The 18913-nt window shown below is 44.8% G+C and overlaps 6 protein-coding genes across 6 annotated transcripts; 3 read left to right on the forward strand and 3 right to left on the reverse strand.

Moving 5' to 3' along the window:
• Window positions 1-4: 4 nt before the first annotated feature.
• On the forward strand, window positions 5-1166 carry Aspvir_005166 (40S ribosomal protein eS4; the record flags this gene model as incomplete). The annotated part of the gene is made up of 4 exons (XM_043268385.1): window positions 5-18; window positions 174-596; window positions 758-1052; window positions 1113-1166. The coding sequence occupies 4 exons, from the start codon at window positions 5-7 to the stop codon at window positions 1164-1166; spliced, it is 786 nt and encodes a 261-aa protein (XP_043124320.1).
• Window positions 1167-5581: 4415 nt separating this feature from the next.
• Window positions 5582-7252, forward strand: Aspvir_005167 (uncharacterized protein; the record flags this gene model as incomplete). The annotated part of the gene is made up of 3 exons (XM_043268386.1): window positions 5582-6322; window positions 6383-6877; window positions 6947-7252. 3 exons carry the CDS (start codon window positions 5582-5584, stop codon window positions 7250-7252), a joined length of 1542 nt encoding a protein of 513 aa, XP_043124321.1.
• Window positions 7253-7672: 420 nt separating this feature from the next.
• On the reverse strand, window positions 7673-8204 carry Aspvir_005168 (uncharacterized protein; the record flags this gene model as incomplete). Its single annotated transcript, XM_043268387.1, has 2 exons — window positions 7673-8084; window positions 8143-8204. The coding sequence occupies 2 exons, from the start codon at window positions 8202-8204 to the stop codon at window positions 7673-7675; spliced, it is 474 nt and encodes a 157-aa protein (XP_043124322.1).
• Window positions 8205-8785: 581 nt separating this feature from the next.
• Aspvir_005169 (telomere repeat binding factor family protein) lies at window positions 8786-10823 on the forward strand (the record flags this gene model as incomplete). The annotated part of the gene is made up of 2 exons (XM_043268388.1): window positions 8786-9906; window positions 9956-10823. The coding sequence occupies 2 exons, from the start codon at window positions 8786-8788 to the stop codon at window positions 10821-10823; spliced, it is 1989 nt and encodes a 662-aa protein (XP_043124323.1).
• Window positions 10824-11789: 966 nt separating this feature from the next.
• On the reverse strand, window positions 11790-12410 carry Aspvir_005170 (sorting nexin-3; the record flags this gene model as incomplete). Its single annotated transcript, XM_043268389.1, has 3 exons — window positions 11790-11818; window positions 11879-12200; window positions 12333-12410. 3 exons carry the CDS (start codon window positions 12408-12410, stop codon window positions 11790-11792), a joined length of 429 nt encoding a protein of 142 aa, XP_043124324.1.
• A 639-nt stretch (window positions 12411-13049) lies between these two features.
• Window positions 13050-14162, reverse strand: Aspvir_005171 (uncharacterized protein; the record flags this gene model as incomplete). The annotated part of the gene is made up of 2 exons (XM_043268390.1): window positions 13050-13499; window positions 13578-14162. 2 exons carry the CDS (start codon window positions 14160-14162, stop codon window positions 13050-13052), a joined length of 1035 nt encoding a protein of 344 aa, XP_043124325.1.
• Window positions 14163-18913: the final 4751 nt, after the last annotated feature.

The following is an 18913-nucleotide window of genomic DNA, read 5'->3' on the forward strand; positions in this document are numbered from 1 at the left end:
CAAGATGCCTCGCGGACCGTGAGTTACACACCATGATTAATTTTATCTCGGCTCGCAAGCTGCGACAGTGTTTCGGTCAACGGGGTCTTTCTCGCGAAACAAGGAGCAATACTTGCAGCGACCGAGTTCTGAATTGAAGAGCTTGAAACTGACCATGAACTTGATTCCTACAGTAAGAAGCACCAGAAGCGCCTCAGTGCGCCCTCGCACTGGCTCCTGGACAAAATGTCCGGAACCTATGCTCCCAAGGCCTCCCCCGGTCCTCACAAGCTCCGGGACTGCCTCCCCCTGATCGTCTTCATCCGCAACCGTCTCAAGTACGCCCTGAACGGCCGTGAGACCAAGGCTATCATGATGCAGCGTCTGATCAAGGTCGACGGCAAGGTCCGCACTGACCCTACCTACCCCGCTGGTTTCATGGACGTCATCGGTATCGAGAAGACCGGCGAGAACTTCCGTCTCATCTACGACACCAAGGGTCGCTTCACCGTCCACCGTATCCAGGCTGAGGAGGCCGAGTACAAGCTCTGCAAGGTCAAGAGAGTTCAGCTTGGCAAGGGCGGGATACCATTCTTGGTTACGCACGATGCGAGAACGTGAGTGAAATGCTCTCCACAAGTTCCGCGTCATTCAGTCGTTGGACCAAGCTTTGGTTGATCGGCGGAGGACGAGAGGGCTTGGATATCCCCAAATCCTTACTGGAATCAGTAAGAGGTTGAACATTTGGTGCAGTTTGTGCTGACCGAGATGAATCTAGCATCCGCTACCCCGACCCTGCCATCAGGGTCAACGACACTGTGAAGGTTGACATTGCCACTGGCAAGATCACCGAATTTGTCCGCTTCGACACTGGTGTTGTCTGCATGGTCACCGGTGGTCGTAACATGGGTCGTGTTGGTGTCATCACTCACCGTGAGCGCCACGATGGAGGTTTCAACATCGTCCACATCAAGGACGCTATTGACAACTCCTTCGCCACCCGTGAGTCCAACGTCTTCGTCATTGGACAGGAGAAGCCCTGGATCTCTCTGCCCAAGGGCAAGGGTGTCAAGGTACGAAATCACATCCCGAAAATTATAATTCCAACGCGCATCTGCTCACAATTAATCTAGCTCACCATTGCTGAGGAGCGTGACCGCCGCCGTGCCTACGCTCTCGCCAACTAAATGTGGTATGGTAAGTGCCAATGGTGAAGGACATAATAAAAAAGCCTTCAATAATCCGCTGGGACGTCGACGTCTTGTCTTGCTTTGTGGCCTGTACGATGCCGGTTCATGAGACGATTCTATGATGCGTAATCTGAAAAAAGAAAGAAAAGTTTGTCTCAATACGCATTCAAGGGATCTGATGGTTCATGCGACATCAGGTTCAGACCTCTCGTAGGATCCATCTATAGCAAAACAGGAACGGAGTGTCTCACTGTTCTTTGATATGATACCTATGATTTATTCTTTTTTCATGAGCACTCTCTAATTCTGATTCCCTTTCATTCCCTGCTGTTCAGCTCATGCACTCTAGACATGTAGTTTTCACTCGAAACACCCAAGCGACAATCTACATAGGCAGCAGACCAGTACTAGGTAGCGTGAAGACGGCCGTAGCCTGGATCCATATCCTTTGCAAAGCATCAAGACCGTGAAGCAAATCTGGACTTGCATGGAGTCTGGTACGTGAGCTTCTCATTGCTTAAATTTCTCATGCAGAACCTATGAAAATAGCCATTTTTAAAGCGTACGTGCTGGAATTTATTCCAAATCCATATGAGAAATAGAGACAAGAGAGGAAAAGGAATGACGGAGAAGACTCCATTCATTTCTCAGAATCAATGAATGCAGAAATCAAGCCCTCACTTTTAGGACTAAGTGACCAGTCAATTGAGCCGTCGATCTCACTTGGTTTTTCTAAGTGCGTCGTTGTAAATGGAATAGTTACCTATGTAATGAGCCAATGCAAGGCTAGTTACAAGCCCACTACTGAGAACCTATCATCTCCAAATTCCATCGCAACTTCGCAAGTTACATACCTAGTGATCAATCGAACCAGGGGAGCGGGCTGTCAATGGAATCCTGTTGGTCAACTGAACTCAATTCCCATTTTTGTTGATTTGATTTGATCACTTGGCCACAATTACTCCGTAGTACCTACCTGACTAGGCTCGATTTTTATTGGCGAATGCTCTCCAGTGCAAGTGTCTAGCAATAATAGGTATGCGCAGCAATTCATCATCCTGGCCAACTATGTGTCTAAGCCACCCGACGCTATGGAAGCACTCAGTACAGTATCCTTCACTGGACGTAGGCCATTCTCGCTCCCTTGTGTCTTCAGCAGTACTCGTTGGGAAGTTCATTCGGCCCGTTGATGGTACAGCGCCCCACCGCTTCAAAAAGGAGCATGGCCGTAACGAATGATCTCTTCTCCGATTTCTTCTTGCTCTTAGTCCCTGATTCGAAGGACGGGTGAACTTGCAACGATCAACAACTAATAACAATATCCAGACAACTCACAGCTCTCTCGATTGTCGCATACACAGACATTAATCTGTGGCCATCCAGACCATCATACCAGAATCCAACCAAAGGCAAAAAGAGACAGAAGGTCACACTGGCCTTAGATGAAAGCCCTGTGATGTCTGTTTCCCAAGAATCCAGATCTCTCTTTTTTCTCTGGTCGCGGACGTGGACAAGCTGATGTGAATGGTTTCGTGCCACGAAGAGCTCCACTAGAGCCAAAACCTTCCTACAGAGTACAAGGCCACCTCCGACGCTAGTATGTTTCATTAGTTCGGTTATCTCAGGGTGGATAGGTAACTTTGGCCCAGCGCTAATGTGAGATACAGATACCATTTATATAGGGCAATACAACGTCGAAATCATGTGCCTCCGCAGGACAAGGTCTTCTTGACGGACGCTCCGATTCGACTTGGTTCGTTCATCGTTTAATGACGATAATAGGTTCAGTTTGATGATATCCCTCTGCGCTGCGATAATTAATAACTTGGAGCCGAAGGCAAGGGAGAACTTGAGATCCAGGACGCCAGCTGCTTTCCTCACCAACCGGCGCATAAAGACCTACTACCGTTATTACCTCGATACGAGATTTCAACTCCTACTGATGGATCTATCTAGTTGCCCAACCATGGACTAATATTAAGGCATGTGTCGCAAATTCAGGTTACGTAGTCGACTGTCGACATAAATTTGAACATAGTTATACCGGTCCAAGATTGATGACGTTGAATGCATCACCTTCTTGAGGGAGAACTACAGTACCCAGTGGCACCGACAACAAGTACATTAGCAGTTAGCATCGGCAAGAATTGTATGGTAGCAACCATCTATCATCTAGCAAGTACTTGAAAATTGGGCGCTTTCTTCAATCTCCGCACTGGGCTGTTACTCCGTCAATGATGATCCACCGTGCACGACTTGTAACCTGGAACCGAATTCGGATCGACACGGCCCCGACCGACGCCCAGTTCCAGAGTTACAGACTAGCTTGGGTGAGAAATATTGAAGTCATTCCAAAGTCATTCCAAGGCCCAATGCAGTGCTTGCAGTTGTGATCGCGCATTTGGATTGCAGTGGCGTTGGATAGCTATGGCTCAACCAAGCCTACAAAGCTTTATTACTTGTCCAGCAGCACCATCTGCTGCGTTCTACTGTGCAGGTCTCGAGCTGAAAGAATGTGTCTCCTTAAGGCATGTTTAATTTGTACATTCTACCTTTGCTCCATAGTTGTCACATTTAACGTAAGGAGAGGCAGTGGCGAGTGCTGCTGTGGAGTACCTTTTCAGCTCCATCCGTGAGACCTGCAGTCAATTTGCTCTTACAAACATGCTTGATTCATTGCTCCTCAATTTCTCATCTCTTTCGGTCATCTCCAAGGGCGCGTCAGAGGCGAGAATTCTGACGACGCTTGTGTCTCGAAGGGGTCACACCGCTACAGACAACAGGAGTATGCCCGAAGCTCCCTGGGGTAGTGACACAAGGGGAGCGCACCCAGGGCGCATCGAGTACGCACACACACGACCGATTGCGCACAGGCGGAATCTTCCAGGCTTGACTGGTGTAATCCATTCTTGGGCTTGCGAGGACAGTACAGAGTACAACAGCAGCCCTGTTGGTTCTTGACCGCTTCTCTCTGTCTCTCTCTGTCTCTCTCCCTCTTTCTCAATCTCGGAGATTTAATACTGATGAAATAATAGTTGAAAGGACTAGTTAACAGGTTGGCGACGTTGGAGAGGGTTTACCAACTGGACCGTCGAAGGCCACCGAGCCCAACGGTGGGATGCAGTTTGATACCAGCCAGGTACGTCAAATCCACATTTGAATAATTATTGGGTAGTTAGATAATCGTAATTTGTGGGAATTGATTGAGGAAGATTCGCTCTCGGCCCTCGATTTCTATTTGACATTCTTTCTGCCTTTGCGTTGACGCAGTTGCCGCTCCGCAGCCGCCGCTGCCGTCGTCTCCTTCACTTACCAATGAAAATGGGCGTACTCGGGTATATGGCAATGGCAGTCCTAACACGATGATAATAATATGATATCTTAGCGTTTAATAAAGGCTATCATTTGATCAGCGGTGGCTACTGCCCAACGCCCCAACCCCTTTCTTCCAGTCACTGCAACACTAGGTAGGTATGGAGTACGGATAAAACACGGACGTTCAATGAATTAGTCTATGTAATACTCCCTGATCCGCCAACCTGATTCACCCCCGGTATTTCCTCCGTATGATAGACTATTGACCCAAAATGGATAGTCTAATCCTTCAGCAGTCAATCATAACTCCTATGTGAACGTTCCCCCTCCCGCTTTCAAGGTTAACCTGGCTCCTGGGACCCAGTGATTTGGGTATGGGTCATCTCCTTTCGCCCTTCTCCATGCGCCACTTTGCCGCCATGCCTCTCTGTCCTGCAGGCCTGAAGCTCTAAAGAACTGTTTACTAGTCTTTCCGGCCAATGATGAAGGAATCGAGAGACCCATATATTTCCCTCGTGATTTGTATAACGTGGCAAAAGGTTGCAGATTCAAGTGGTAAGTATGCTTTCTGAGACGACAGCCCAAGCTCTGGCCCCTTGGGAAATAAGAAAAGAAATGGGACAGGGAAAAGAAGAAGAAGCAAGAGAAGAAGGGAAAAGCCACAGCTGAAGAAAAAGGAAATTGAAGCTCTTAGCTGTAATAATAATAGAAGTCTCCATTCCACCTCTCCCACTTCTCCAACGCCGATATTGTTCCCCCATAGCTGCCTTGGCTTGTTACCTGTTGCTTCCTACCTCACTTGCGTGGTTTTTCTTTTTCTTCTCTTTTCTTTTTTCCTCTTAAACTTTATCCTGCTACGGGGTATGATTCCCGCTCACAGACTTCTTTGATCAACAAAGATTCGAAGTCGCTTTCCTCCTCAAGACTCTTCGACTGCTGGACTCTGGATCTCTGGAGATAGGACCTACCAGCGGTCTTTGGACTCATGTCAGCTTGACAAAACGCAGAATCTCGCTCAGAAACATCAAAGGTAGCAGGTTACGGTATCAGCCCCTCCATGCTTTCGAAGTGATTGATATGGTTCTCAGACTTCTGAGATGTACTCCGCCAGCGCCTACGAAGAAGCCGTGTTTGAGCCGTCGCCTGGGATAAGAGCGACCTCGTCCGACAATAGCTCTCTCCTCTTATCAAGTAGAGAGACCGACATGTCCCGGTATTCGCCCGGTTATGCGGTGGGGGAAGCAAGCAGCGTAACATACATGCCGGAGCAATCCAGTTATACGTCCTTGTTCCGCTCAGACTCCGAGATCCCACCCTTCTTTGTACCCTACCGCTGGTGGGAAGATGAAGCCACTACGGTGCTCTGGGCGTTTGATGTGCAAGAGATCAAGCGCGTGATCCGCTACGGGCTCTTTCGTGATCCCAATCTCCCCCGCACCTCGCTACAAAGCCGCAATGCAACCACGATAGATACCTTCTTGCTCTCACTTCTCGAGCCGCACGAGAGATTCCTCCTTTCCAACCTGTCTCATGTTCAAAAGGTGGAAGAGATTCTTCGCCGGTCAACGATTAGCAGCCCTCCTTCTGTTCCCTGGAGTTGGTTTCCCTCACAGAAGGATCGAGACCTGGATCCTCGCGCATTGGCAAGAGATATTGATGCCGAGAGTCATCTCCACTTTAAGCACATTTCCTTTGAGGATGTTGTCCGTTACTCCTTGGGGTATCCAGCCGCCTCCGTCGATTGGTTTCTGCAACAGCACACTGCCTTTTACATTCACCTCTTGACCTATCTCAGTGCATTTCCCGAGGAAGTAGCGTGGTATACTGAGGTTGAGAAGGTTGGCGGCCTTGCACAAGCGATGAGGTTGTAGATTCTTCTTACTGACACTCATGCACAGCACCTCCGAGGCCGAAGCCCCTTTGCCCACCGTGTCTTGGTTCACTGTCTGCTCTCTATGCAGTCTCAGACCGGGTTGGATGTGCCGCTGGTCTCGAGTCAAACGTTGGCGTTCGAATTCATAGCCGGGCCTATTCAGAACCTATTCCAGGATTCCCCACCGAGCCTTACCTCCATTCTCAAGGTACTCTCCGTCCTCAGGGTGCGCTTTCAGCAAGCATACGTGCATGCACGGGAAATGAACTGGGTTCGGCCCTTCAACACCAGCGTGTGTTTCTTGGACGACCTTTTGGCCTCGACATCGGCCGTGGACTTTGCACGAACCCTGACAAATATCGACGAGGGCCAATTCTCAAATCTGACGCCTCCATCAATTGCTGAGGAGAGTTCCGTAGCCATACGCTTGATCGAAGAATGGGAGCTGTTAAGCACAGCCGTGTGGGAATGCTGCGCAGCCTTGCCAGGTCTGGTACCATATTTGCAGGAATGTGCAGAGGTGCGTACGGAGCTATTATCGAGCTGATGTCCTACCTCGATCCACCATCAACCCTGACTGGTGACACAGGCTCTCTTGACCACTCGCAATTATCACTCGTTCACTGCTGTTCTGAATGGTCTGCAGAAGTACAGCATCACAGCTCTGACGATTACCAACACCAACAACGGCACTAGTACGGTAGCTCTGAATCCGGTGTTACCCCCTAACTTAGCCTACCTGGTGAACCCCTTTAGGAATTATGCTGCCTATCGCCGGCAGTTTCAAGAGTTCCCAGGCATTCCGTTTCTCTCTCCACACCTTCGGGAAATCAAACAGCACGGAGAGCCAGCATTGCGCCAATTCTTCAACAACTTGCAGATTCGTACACGCTGATGAACGAGTGCAGATATGTAGGCATCTCTTGGTATAGGTTTCGTTGTTACAGAAAGGATAGAACTACCGCTTGTCTATGGGGGGATGACATTTGTATGTGGTATATTTAAATTGATATCATCTAGTTGGTTGGGTTACAGGATTTTGGATTCAGACCATGAATTGCCTTTCGCACATAGAATGCGTTAATCGCCTATTTAGCAGCCTCATTCACGAGTCTCTTCAAGCCTTTCAACTGGAGTGATCAAAGGGGAGCTGTCATTTTCTCGTTCCACCTCATTTCGCTGATATCATGGATCTTCGATAGAGACAGACCTTTCAGACGCGCCGAGTCGCTCAAAGAATCATCGAGTCCGCTCATGCAGCACCTCGCAAGAACGTTGCAAGCAATACATCATCATTGCCGATCCTCAACCTGTTTCAAGCCCCCTTCTGGATTTTATTCGCCGGCGCCCTCGCCTCTCCAAACAAGCCCGCCAAATAAGCAATTCGATTGATCATCAGAAAACCCGTGATCGCCACATTCCCCCAGGTCAAAACATTCCAATTCATAACGTCGACAAATCTGTCATGACCCATGCAGCAGTACGTCACGTAGATGTGGCCCACATCCGCGACGGCCAGAGCATAGAGGTAGTTACGCAGCACCCTGGGCTCGGTGGTCGAGTAGCAGATTCCGATGCCTAGGATACTGAGGAGACCATAGAGGTTTGCTAGCTGGAAGGCGAGGGCTGCGCTGGTTGGGTGGATGGATTCAGGGCCTGCGAGACCAGGAATTTGATCTGTTATGAACGCTTTGAGGTCCCAGAAGGGGAGAGCCCAACCCCCGATACTGTGTCTATTAGTTGATTGCATAAAAATGGAAGATGTAGATGGCAGTGAGGGCGTACAGGGTGATCGGCTCTATGACGGCAAAGAGGATGTGAGGCCAAGTTGGGAAAACAGTGGACATTTTCAGACTTGATGAATCGATTCTTGGCTCGAATTGAACAGACTTGATTCGGAAGATGCGCGATATGATGAAATTGACTAGGTATGCACCCTGTAAGAGAGATGAAGCTATTGGTTGTTGTTTACTAAGAGGGCACTACGCGCAGAGAAGTAGATGTGATCAGATCCTGAGGTGTTCGTACTCATCATCAGCCTAATGCCTGCCCCCTTACTCAAAACAGTGAATACACATTTTGTCCTTCAAACTGATCTGTATTGCCCTCTCTGAATCATCTTGATTCTGGTGAATTGATTAATATCCAGGTTTCTGGGGCAAACCCAAGGATCTAGATTCCCAATGGACCCGTCATGGCGGCCTTAGTCATCTGCATCGAAAACCGGAACTGCGCTTCTGGCACAATCTCCCTCCCGTAATGCTGCCTGGGGTTCCATCATGATCCCATCAGGATTTCGGGCAATTCTTAACCTGCTTTTCTGCTTCTTCTGATGGTAGAGTTTCCAATGCCTCTCGTCACAATGGACTGTGCAACATCTCTTGGTTGTTCGGTGATGTCCATCATCGCATTGTGACCTGCCTTTCAGATGGCACGAAACCCTACAATGGATACTAACGGCGCTTTATCCCGACCTCTTGATGAGTCTCTGTTTCGCGAACTTCCACAGCTCCAAAGTCTCCGCATTGCTCCTCTCCGTCAGCCGGTCTCTTCCCGTTTGCTGAGCGTTCCATCACCTCTCGAACCGAATGCCAGTGGAATCGGCGAGCCAAATGCCAGCACCAAATCCAATACGCCTGGCGCAAATCAGCCCGCCAATCTCCCCACTCTTACGGAGTTCTTGAACGCTGCCCAGTCGAAGAAGAACGGTCATGCGGTGGACACGCTTCTGAGCTTGGAGCCCCCTCCAAAAACCATATTACCAGCTTTTGTCAACCTACGAGCTTTGGAACGATTCCCGTATTCCTCGTTCGACGATGACTCTCTGGCTCGCAAGCGTCGCCGTTTAGATGTTCAAACAGATTCCTTCGGAGAACATTTGCAGCTTCCGATCCCCCAGGCGCAGAAAGAACATCGACCTCCGCCATTTGGACCTTTTGCGATTCTCAATGGGCTGAATGAACCACCCCCAAACGCTGCTCTCCTGCCTCCTATCGAACCTGGCTCCATCACGCAACTGCTCACCAAACCATCGCGGGATGCCGCTGTTGAGTCCGTTACATTGACTGCTACCACGACGACGGTTACTCAGACGGCTGAACGAAGGGAAGGGAGAATCGAGGATATCCTTGACTCCCCCATCGATGACAAGACTGCCAGTGCTGACCAAGACCCTGTGGAAGCAAACGCTTCAGCGAACGGGGCGACCGTTGATCGACCCGAGGGCGACAGTGAAAAGTCGGAATCCGACAAGACTCCTACTCCCCCTACGGATCATGTCGAGCCGCTTTCTCCAAAGACGAGGGGACGCTCCCGTAAGAATCTTCGCAAATGGACTGAGGAGGAGACGACCGCATTACTCCGCGGGGTGGTCAAGTGCGGTATCGGTAATTGGACGGCTATTTTGGCGCAGCCAGAACTGAAATTCAACAAACGAAGTGCCTCAAATTTGAAAGACAGGTATGATGTGGATGCAGTCTCCGAGAAGCCAAGAGCTAACATCGACCTTTGCGTCGTCAGGTTCCGCGTTTGTTGTCCCTGGGCATATCGGTGAGTTTCTACTTTCACATTCGTCTGTTGCAGCTCTAATTTTGTATAGCGCTGCCGACCCGAACGAGGCCACAAAGCAGTTGCACGATACGCTGGCCAATGCACTCCTCAGAGCTGAGACGGAAGGTTCCGATGGCACAGCTGGAAAGATTCTACTTCCACAACCAAGGCCGACCAATTCTGAACCTCATACCTCCAATGGAGGGTCAATGGCCAATGTGAATGAGTCAGCCTCTACCGGCTCGTCCTCGGAAGCCGATACAAAAACTTCGAAGTCCCGCTCGAAATACGGGCCGTCTTTCAAGGCCACTCCTACTCTTTCAAATAGATCTAAATCCACTCTTGCCTCTCTCGGCATCCCTGAACCACACTTTGCCATGAAATCCCGGCGTCGCTCCCGCCGCCCATTTACCGTCGCTGAAGACGAAGCTCTACTCAAAGGGTATGCCGTCCACGGATTTCAGTGGACGCTCATCCAGCAAGATAAACGCTTGAACCTTAGCCACCGGAAGGCAACCGATCTTCGAGATCGATTCCGAACTAAGTTTCCCCACGCGTATCGTGACGGAGGCTCCGTCAATGGTAGATCGTTGCATAGCCAGAGTCAAGGCGTAGGCCTGGCGGATACAAGAAAAGCACCTCCCATAAAACCCAATACGCAATCTACTCGGCAATCCACGTCCTCCGCACGGGGCGGTAAAACTGATTGGGCAGACCAAGTCTCCTTGGGACCTATTGATCCGGCCCTTTCCCCCCCTGCTCCTCCACAGGGTTTGCTCGAGGCGGCGGCAAATGCCCCAGCGGGAACTACCATTTTGCATTTCCCACTGGACGAGAACTCATCGAATGCCCCCGGCGTTGACGCATCCTGGGCCGATAACACCCTCGCACCGATGGTCTGGGACGAGCTGGCCTAATTCTACTTTCCTCCATACCGGCCTTTTATTGGCCTTCTTACTCTCGCTCACCATCATCTTTTAACTTTCCCACTTACACTCGTTGCCGTTTCAAGCTTCTTCCATTTCGGGCCCTTTTACAGTCTTCTTCTCGTTCTTTCCTGTCGCCTCGTTCCGTCCCTTGTTTTCTTATCGCAATTGCTTTGTTTTTGATCAAACCAATACCCCGCAGTACACGATGGTTTTTGCTAATTTGTTTTTGAAACACACCCATTTTATCCATGCCGGCTCAGCGTTGGCAGCAAAGGGAATAGGAAAGGGAAAAGGAAAGGGAAAACTAGAAGAGACTAGAAGAAACTAGGTTTCTACCGGGGACGAGACAGATAATAATTCTCCGGAATCGAGATATCACCTCCTTTTCATCTCCCGGAAAGATCCTTCTGGGGTCTCGTAGACCTCCTCGACGTATGTGATTATTACAGGACCCTTACTTGACTGAGGGAAGGAATTAGAGTCTTGAGTAGCAGAAGTTCGTATTGGGGCAATGAAATTAACGCTGAATTAGCGAAATCACGACGTTCGCCATGCTGTCAAGACGGCAATCATAACGTAATGGGAAAAAAGCAGATGGGATATGTGAACCAAGTGCGATATACGGCAATAGTCAAAAGTGCAGCAGTCTGGAAACACACAGTCACCGTACTGCAATACTAGCAAACAAAGAGATGCCGCCCCCAAAGTGTCTTGAGACGAACACAGAAACGCTGCTTTACACTTTTGCGCTCCCGCGCAACAAACCAAAGGTGGAATTCAACAGTTGTATGAGGCTTGGGAAGGGAAGGCGGAGAGGGCGCTAGAGCGGAAACCGCAGCGAACACGACGTATATTTGAGATGCTGGTGGTCAATGGAGAGGTTGTAAGGGAAGATAGGAAAGGATATGACCGAATTGGAGGGTGACGAGACGACCTTGACGCTGGAAGTATCATTTACCAAGCATTGCGGTCCCAGTTTGGATCTACACGGCCGTCAGCCCTTCATTTCTTCGTATTCCATCGACCAAGGAAAGAGAACTCACCTTGTATAAAGCTGGCTAGCACCTTACTCCCCGTCTGCAAAAGCGGATGACCGGCAACGATCTGCAAGAACCGCTGCAAGCCCTCGCGACGATGCTCGATTACGTCGTCGCTGAACCGGTTCGTGAACACTTTCCCCGGCAAGGGGGGGATCGTCACTCTCGTGCTTTCGCGCTCTAGGATGTCGCGGAAGTATTCAAAGTCGGAGTACCGTCGGCGCACGACCGAGTGCTTCAGTTTGAAGGCGGGGATGTTTGTTCGGCAGACGATCTCGTACGAGGTGTACATGTTGCGGGATGTGCCATGTGTCTGGGGATTACGGACCTGGGTACGATGTGAGGTTAGTCTCGCGTTGTTATTGGATTGTAGGTGAGTCGGATTGCGAATATGATATGGGACTTGTCGGTGACTTGATAGAGTGGGGTAGATTCGGCATGAGAGTTGTCGGTTGCGTACCTCAATCTCGAGAAAGTTCTCGGGAGGCCCGTAGATCTCCTCGAATGTTTGTTGTCGCGATTCAGGGACGGCTTGCATTGTCGATGACCGGGTGTCTTGCGCGGCGTGCCCAAGGGTGAACGGGGAAGATAAATAGGATGCTGAGCGGGTGGGGGAAGGGACCGCGGGGAAGACGGATGTTGCGACTGGTCAGTAAGGTAGGAGCACGACTGTTACAGGGTGCGCGGGCTCTCGAGGAGGAAGAGAAGAAGAAGTGGATGTCTTTAGACTGTTACGATGATATGGGAAATTGTAGCAGAGAAGTGGGAGAGAGGGTTTCCCACGATTGCGTCAAGAATGCCTGATGGCAGATGGATCTCTGTGCTATTCATGGATGATCCTTGTCTTCTTCTAGACCTTTCTGGGTAAAGTGACGGGTGACAGCTCGCATTATCATTGATCCGTTATCGGGGTTCTTATCTATCGCTTATCGAGACACTCCTGATCCTGCATACGTCAATGCAATGGTCAGTGGACAAATTAAGTAGACACAAGTGCAAGAAAAAGACGAATCATTAAGGCAGAGCTGGTTGCCTGTCGCGCACTACCTGACTACAAATGCCTAGTCGAAAAATTAAAAGACCCAGAAATGAAATCCTTAGGAGCCCATTGCATCCTCCTGCAGCTCCTAATGCACAAAGACCCATCGTCGATTCTCGAAACCAGTAGCCGGAGAGCTTATTCGCAGATAGTGTGCCACTCATCCCTCATACTCCAAGCATCACGAGGGGCCCGAGTCTCATCCTTGTCAGACGTGCGATTGCCCCAGAAGTGGCAGTCAATGTAGTTCGTATACGTGTCGGGCACGTTGTAGAATGTCCCCTCAATCTCTCCATTTCCAAGGAACCTCATCTCGCCAGTGCAGCTAGGATTTGCATGAACCTCGCCGCTGACCTGATCAACACCGCGCCACTTGAAGAAGCATCCACCTTCGCCTGAAGAGGTCACTCGGTACGGACGCTGCGGCATAAAGAGAATGCCTTCTAGGTCACCAATCTGGAATTCACACCAGATGCTCGTCCTGTCCAGACAGAGAATCATTCCTGAATTGCGAGTGTTGACTTCTTGCGAGTCGATCTTGTACGATCCGTTAAGAAGACCGAGCGTTATCCGTTGCTGTTGAGGAATCTAGGTTCAGCGAAATGTGAGCAGACTGTTAAGCGGGGCCAGAGAAGGGAGCAATGCTTTAAGATTTCTTTTGCTTACTTCTCCATAATTTATTTGCGCTGGTTTATTCCTGGAGTTGTCTTCCTTCCTCTGCTTTTCTTCAGTCTTGGTTCGTTTCAAAGGGAGTTGACCGTTTCTATCCTCTACGATCCCAAGGTTGACATTGACGTTCAAACTAGGTCCTGTAGTCCTTGCGGCGGCCAGGATAGCAGAAAGATCATTTTCGTCGATCGCGTCTTCAGAAGCAACATTAGCCTTGCGATTTGCCGGCTTGCAAGAAGTTTCCTTCGCTTTCTTCTGGTTCGCATTCCACTCCTGTTTGAGTTCTTTCTCCAGCCTTTTTAAGTGAGCAGGCACTTCTAGCGTGTCATGATTCAATGCATCTAAAAGTCGCAACATCGCCGTGCCCTTGCGATCTGATGGCTGGAGGCCATAATGAAGGAGCTGAGCTCGGTACCAGTGAGCAGGCTGGTCCTGGACAGACGTTTTCGAAGAGGACGAGAAGAAGAAGGCCTTGAGTTCAGCGACGCTGTAGCGACGGTAGGGCTTATTATTCGATATGGCGTAGAATTCATGGTTGTAATATTCAAACCCACCCCGGGTCACTGGAGGTGTGGGACTCATTGGACTCGAATTAGGGGTAGCGGTGAGATGATTGATTGTATGGCCTGCGTTCTGCCTCCTTTATCACTTCGTGGCAGAGTCAAGAACTTGAGGATTAGGGGATATTGAAGGAATGGGCGGGGTAATCAAGCGAGCAATGGTCACGATGATGTATGACTGTGAGTGAAGTATAACCTCATTCTCCATTCATCGAAGTTGCCTGGCCAAACTTGGCTCAACGACACAGCGTATGTGTCTTTCATCCTCTGTTGAACATTCAGAAAGGTTGTCAGCGTTCCGAATAGGACCTCAGGGCTGACTGAATCTCGGTCTCATACCTCGCTTTGGCGCCAGATGCTAATGAAAGGTACTCACTAGCTCTGCTAGTAGCTCAGCGCTATATATTGGTTTTGACAAAGATGAGCCCTCAGAATGACTGCCCCAGTGGTTTCGTGTGCTGATGGAACACAGGTTGAATGATGGTTAGATACCAGTAAATGGTAACTTGGCGTCTTAGAATCTAATGGCACCACTGCGCATGCTTTGCAGAGTAAACAATGCAGTGCTCAATACTGGAGACTCCCAAGGTCTCGCAGGTCCAGGCGTATATACAAGCGACTGTGAACGAAGATTCCTTCAACACAGGGAGAGATTATACAGGTTGCCAGGTCGCCAGGTCACCAGGTTGCCAGGTATAGGACTGGTAATTACTGGTAGGTCACTGATAATTACTAGGTTTATGCTTGCTAGGTTGCTTACCTAAGATTTTTATATAGGTTACTAGATATAAAACCTAGTAACCCACCTATATTAGATTATATACTAATTAGTAGTAGTAGTAATACTAGTAGCTACTAGCACTCCTAATAAATTACCTACCTAGTGAGCTTTAGTAATATATTATAAGAGTTATACAGGCATATAATTATTATTATGCTTATATTTATAGGTTAGATTATTACTAACTACTAGTTACTCCTAAGAAGCCTAGATACTGTGCTTCCTCCTTAATATCCTAGGCCTAATAGATTATAGAGTAGCATGCTATATGTACTATTCTAGTTCTCTATATAAGAATACTATTAACTATACAGAATACTGCTAATTTCTATTAAATTTTATTAGGCACTGGTATTAAGTATTCCTAATTAATATCTTAACTCTATTCTATAGCTTAAGACTTAGTAATATAATCTCTATATTAAAAGATAGATATTTAATAAGCTAAAATCTAATATATTACTTCTATCTAGATCTTCTCTTCTTAGTCTTTCTCCTCCTAAGGTTAGTTCTAGTTCTCTAGCTTTGTAGTATGCACTAATACTATATTACTAATTATTTATAGGATATCCTAAGTTTAGTAACTCTCTAACTTTAACTACCTTTATAACTTACAGTAGTAATAAGCAGCTATATTAAATATTAGAAAATTAGTATAGAAGCTAGTAGGATCTGATATTACTTATATTAAAATAAGTAATAATTTCCCTCCCTATTTATATAGTAATTAGTATAACTTCCTAGAAAGTACTGCTTTAGTTAGATATAAGTATAATATAGACTATTACCCCTTCTATAATAATTATATAGGCTTATAGCTTAGGTTCTAATTACTTATAGTATCTAGGCCTCCTAATTAGTCTTTAAGTAAAGCTAAAGAGGATACTAAATATTCTAGAGTTAGAGATCCTTATAGATAGTGCACTATATAAATTCCCTTATTATTTTTATTAGATTCTCCTAGTATTAATTAAGATTAAGAGCCTAGGTAGCTGCTAGGCCTATAGTAGCTAGTAATATCTTAAGTTAATAAGTATTAGTCTAGTAGAATAAGTCTAAATAGAGATAGTAGTAACTAATACCTAGTTCCTACTAATTATTAATAGTAAAAAATTACTATTTATACTTAATACTACTTATAGACTATAATATTATAGTCTATTAGTAACCTCTACAGTCTCTAAAATTAGATTATATTTATTCTTTATTATTTAGGACTACAAGATTATAGACCTACTATTCTTTATTATAATTATAAAACTATAAAATACTTATTCTTTATTCTTTATCTTAATCTTTATCTAAAACTATGTTTAATCTTTATCTTTATATTCTAGTATTTTTATATATACTATAATCCTTTATTCTTTCCTACTAGCTACTACTTCTTTACAAAGATACTATAAATTAAGATAGTATAGTCTAAAATAGCTATTATTAGTAGTTACTAGTATAGTATTATAGTAACTAGGTGTCTACTCTATACTAAAGTAGTAGCTATTTATAGTAAATAAATTAATATTAACTAAAGGATCTACCCTTTTAGTATTCACTATCTTACTCTCTATAAGCTATATTTCTAGTAAATACTATAAGGTAAAACCACACTAACCTAAAGTAGCTAGTATAGATATAACTAAAAGTAACTTAGAATACTTACTTCTTTCTCCTTCTTTCTACTTATCTTAACTACTATAAGTAGGTATATTAATACTTATTAGAGTATTCCTTTTCTTTAATTTTATCTTCTTCTTTTATATATACTTTATAGAGTGTTAGAACTCTTTATTTATTATCTTTTTAAGATAATAAATAGTATGGTAGGTAGGAAATTAATAAGATTAGCTTATTAGGCTAGAGTATTACCCCTTATAGTATATAATCTATAGTTATATAGATATACTCTTAGGCACTAGATACTAATTATATTATATTCCTTATCTAACTAGGCTAAGCTACTCTAATAATAGCTCCTAGTTCTACCTATTCTCTGGTATACCTTACCAGCCTAAGATAAGATTACTAATAATAGGGTCTTATAGTATTACTATAGATTACTAGTAGTTACTAATAGTATTATAGGATTACTACTACCTTTAATCTAGTCTAGATATTACTAGCAATCTCTAGTTAGTACTAGTCCAGCACTATATTATGTATGATATTAGTTACTAATTTAGATATAGAATATAAGCTTAAGTATAAGGAGTAGAGTGTAAAGATAGAAGCTTTAAAGAATATCTAGGTATAAGTATTATCTTCTAGTATTACTAAGGATTTATACTAATACCTAGTTATTACTAGCCTGTAAGATATATATAACTACTACTAGGGTTAGAAAGGTTACTCTAAATAGCTCTATACTAGACTAATTATAAGTAGTAAATACTAGTTATATTAGGTTTAATAAGTATTTACTAGTAGTAGAATATCCTAAGATATACTAGGCACTGCCCATACTATAAGTATGCTCTATAAGTTTCTAAATCCTACTATATTTTACTAGTTTAGTTAATAGGAATGGTAATTACCAGTGGTAATAAGTAAGATTAGTCCTAGGTAGTAACTATCTATAAGTATATAAAGAAATTATATTATATAAGTCTACTAGATACTATAATTTACTAGTAGTAACTACTAATAACTAGTTTAGCACTCTAATAGTTTTTAGGGTCTTTATATAAAATCTTCTATAACTAGCACCTGCTTATATATCTTAGTAATAACTAGTTATTTCTAGTTAAGTCTATAAACTAATATTAGCTACTAAGTAATCTTATTACTTCTAAGTTAATTCTAGTAACTTCTAGTAATAACTAGATAAGTGGCCCTACTAGTAAGGATAAGGGAAAGAATCTAGTTACTTCTATCATCTCCTAGATATTACCACCTACTACTAGTAAAAGGATAAGGTCTAACCTAACTAGTAAGGCCTAGTAGTCTATAAAGGCTACTACTTCTTCAGTAGTAATTAGTAATAACTAGTATACCCTAGGAACTGCTAGTAGCTCTAGTAGCACTACTAATACCATTCCTAAGAAAGCTCTAGTTAGTACTAGTAGTACTAGTAACTCTACTAATACTATTCCTAAGAAAGCTCTAGTTAGTACTAGTAGTACTAGTAGTACTATTAATACTAATACTAAGAATATCCTAGTTAGTGCTAGTAATACTAGTAATACTACTAATATTAACACTAGTGCCAAGGACCTCCCAGTCAGTGCTAGTAATACTAGTAATACTACTAATATTAACACTAGTATTAAGGACCTCCTAGTTAGTACTAATAATACTAGTAATACTACTAATATTAATGCTAGTACTAAGGACCTCCTAGTTAGTGCTAGTAATACTTAGAATACTATTAATATTAGTCTCCTAGACCTAGAAAGAGCTACCATCCTCACTACTTCCTTATTAGAATAATTAGTTCCTACTAGTAATGACTATGATATATAAGCCTCTACTACTAAGGAGGAGTCTAACCTATCTAATACTAGTAATAGAGGGCCTGATGTATATATTAGTAACCTTTATTTATTTATATTTCTTATTACTAACTACTAGTAGTGCCTGTAGTTAGTATTACTATGCAGGTAAGGTAATATATAACCTAGGCACTATCTCTTAGTATAAATAAATATATCCTAGCTCTTACTAGTACCTACTACTCCTACTAATCATTTAATAGGCTGAACTGCTATAAACCTTATAAACCTTGTAAGAGAGGATATTATTATTAGATATATATTACTAGGAATCTTAGTAATTAATAGTAGCTAATAGTAATGTTAATTTAAAGTACAGGACTATTAGTATTATTAACTATTAGTTATACTATTAAATAGTAGTTATAGCTAATCTAATAAGAAATCTTTTACCCTAGTATCTTTAACTTATATTAGCATACATATAGTAGTTTAACCTTAAATAAGCATAATTAACTTAGGAATTAGCTAACCCTAATACTAGGCTAGACTATAAAAGAAGGC

This window comes from Aspergillus viridinutans, assembly GCF_018404265.1.
Source record: "Aspergillus viridinutans IFM 47045 DNA, scaffold_3, whole genome shotgun sequence".
Lineage (NCBI taxonomy): Eukaryota > Fungi > Ascomycota > Eurotiomycetes > Eurotiales > Aspergillaceae > Aspergillus > Aspergillus viridinutans.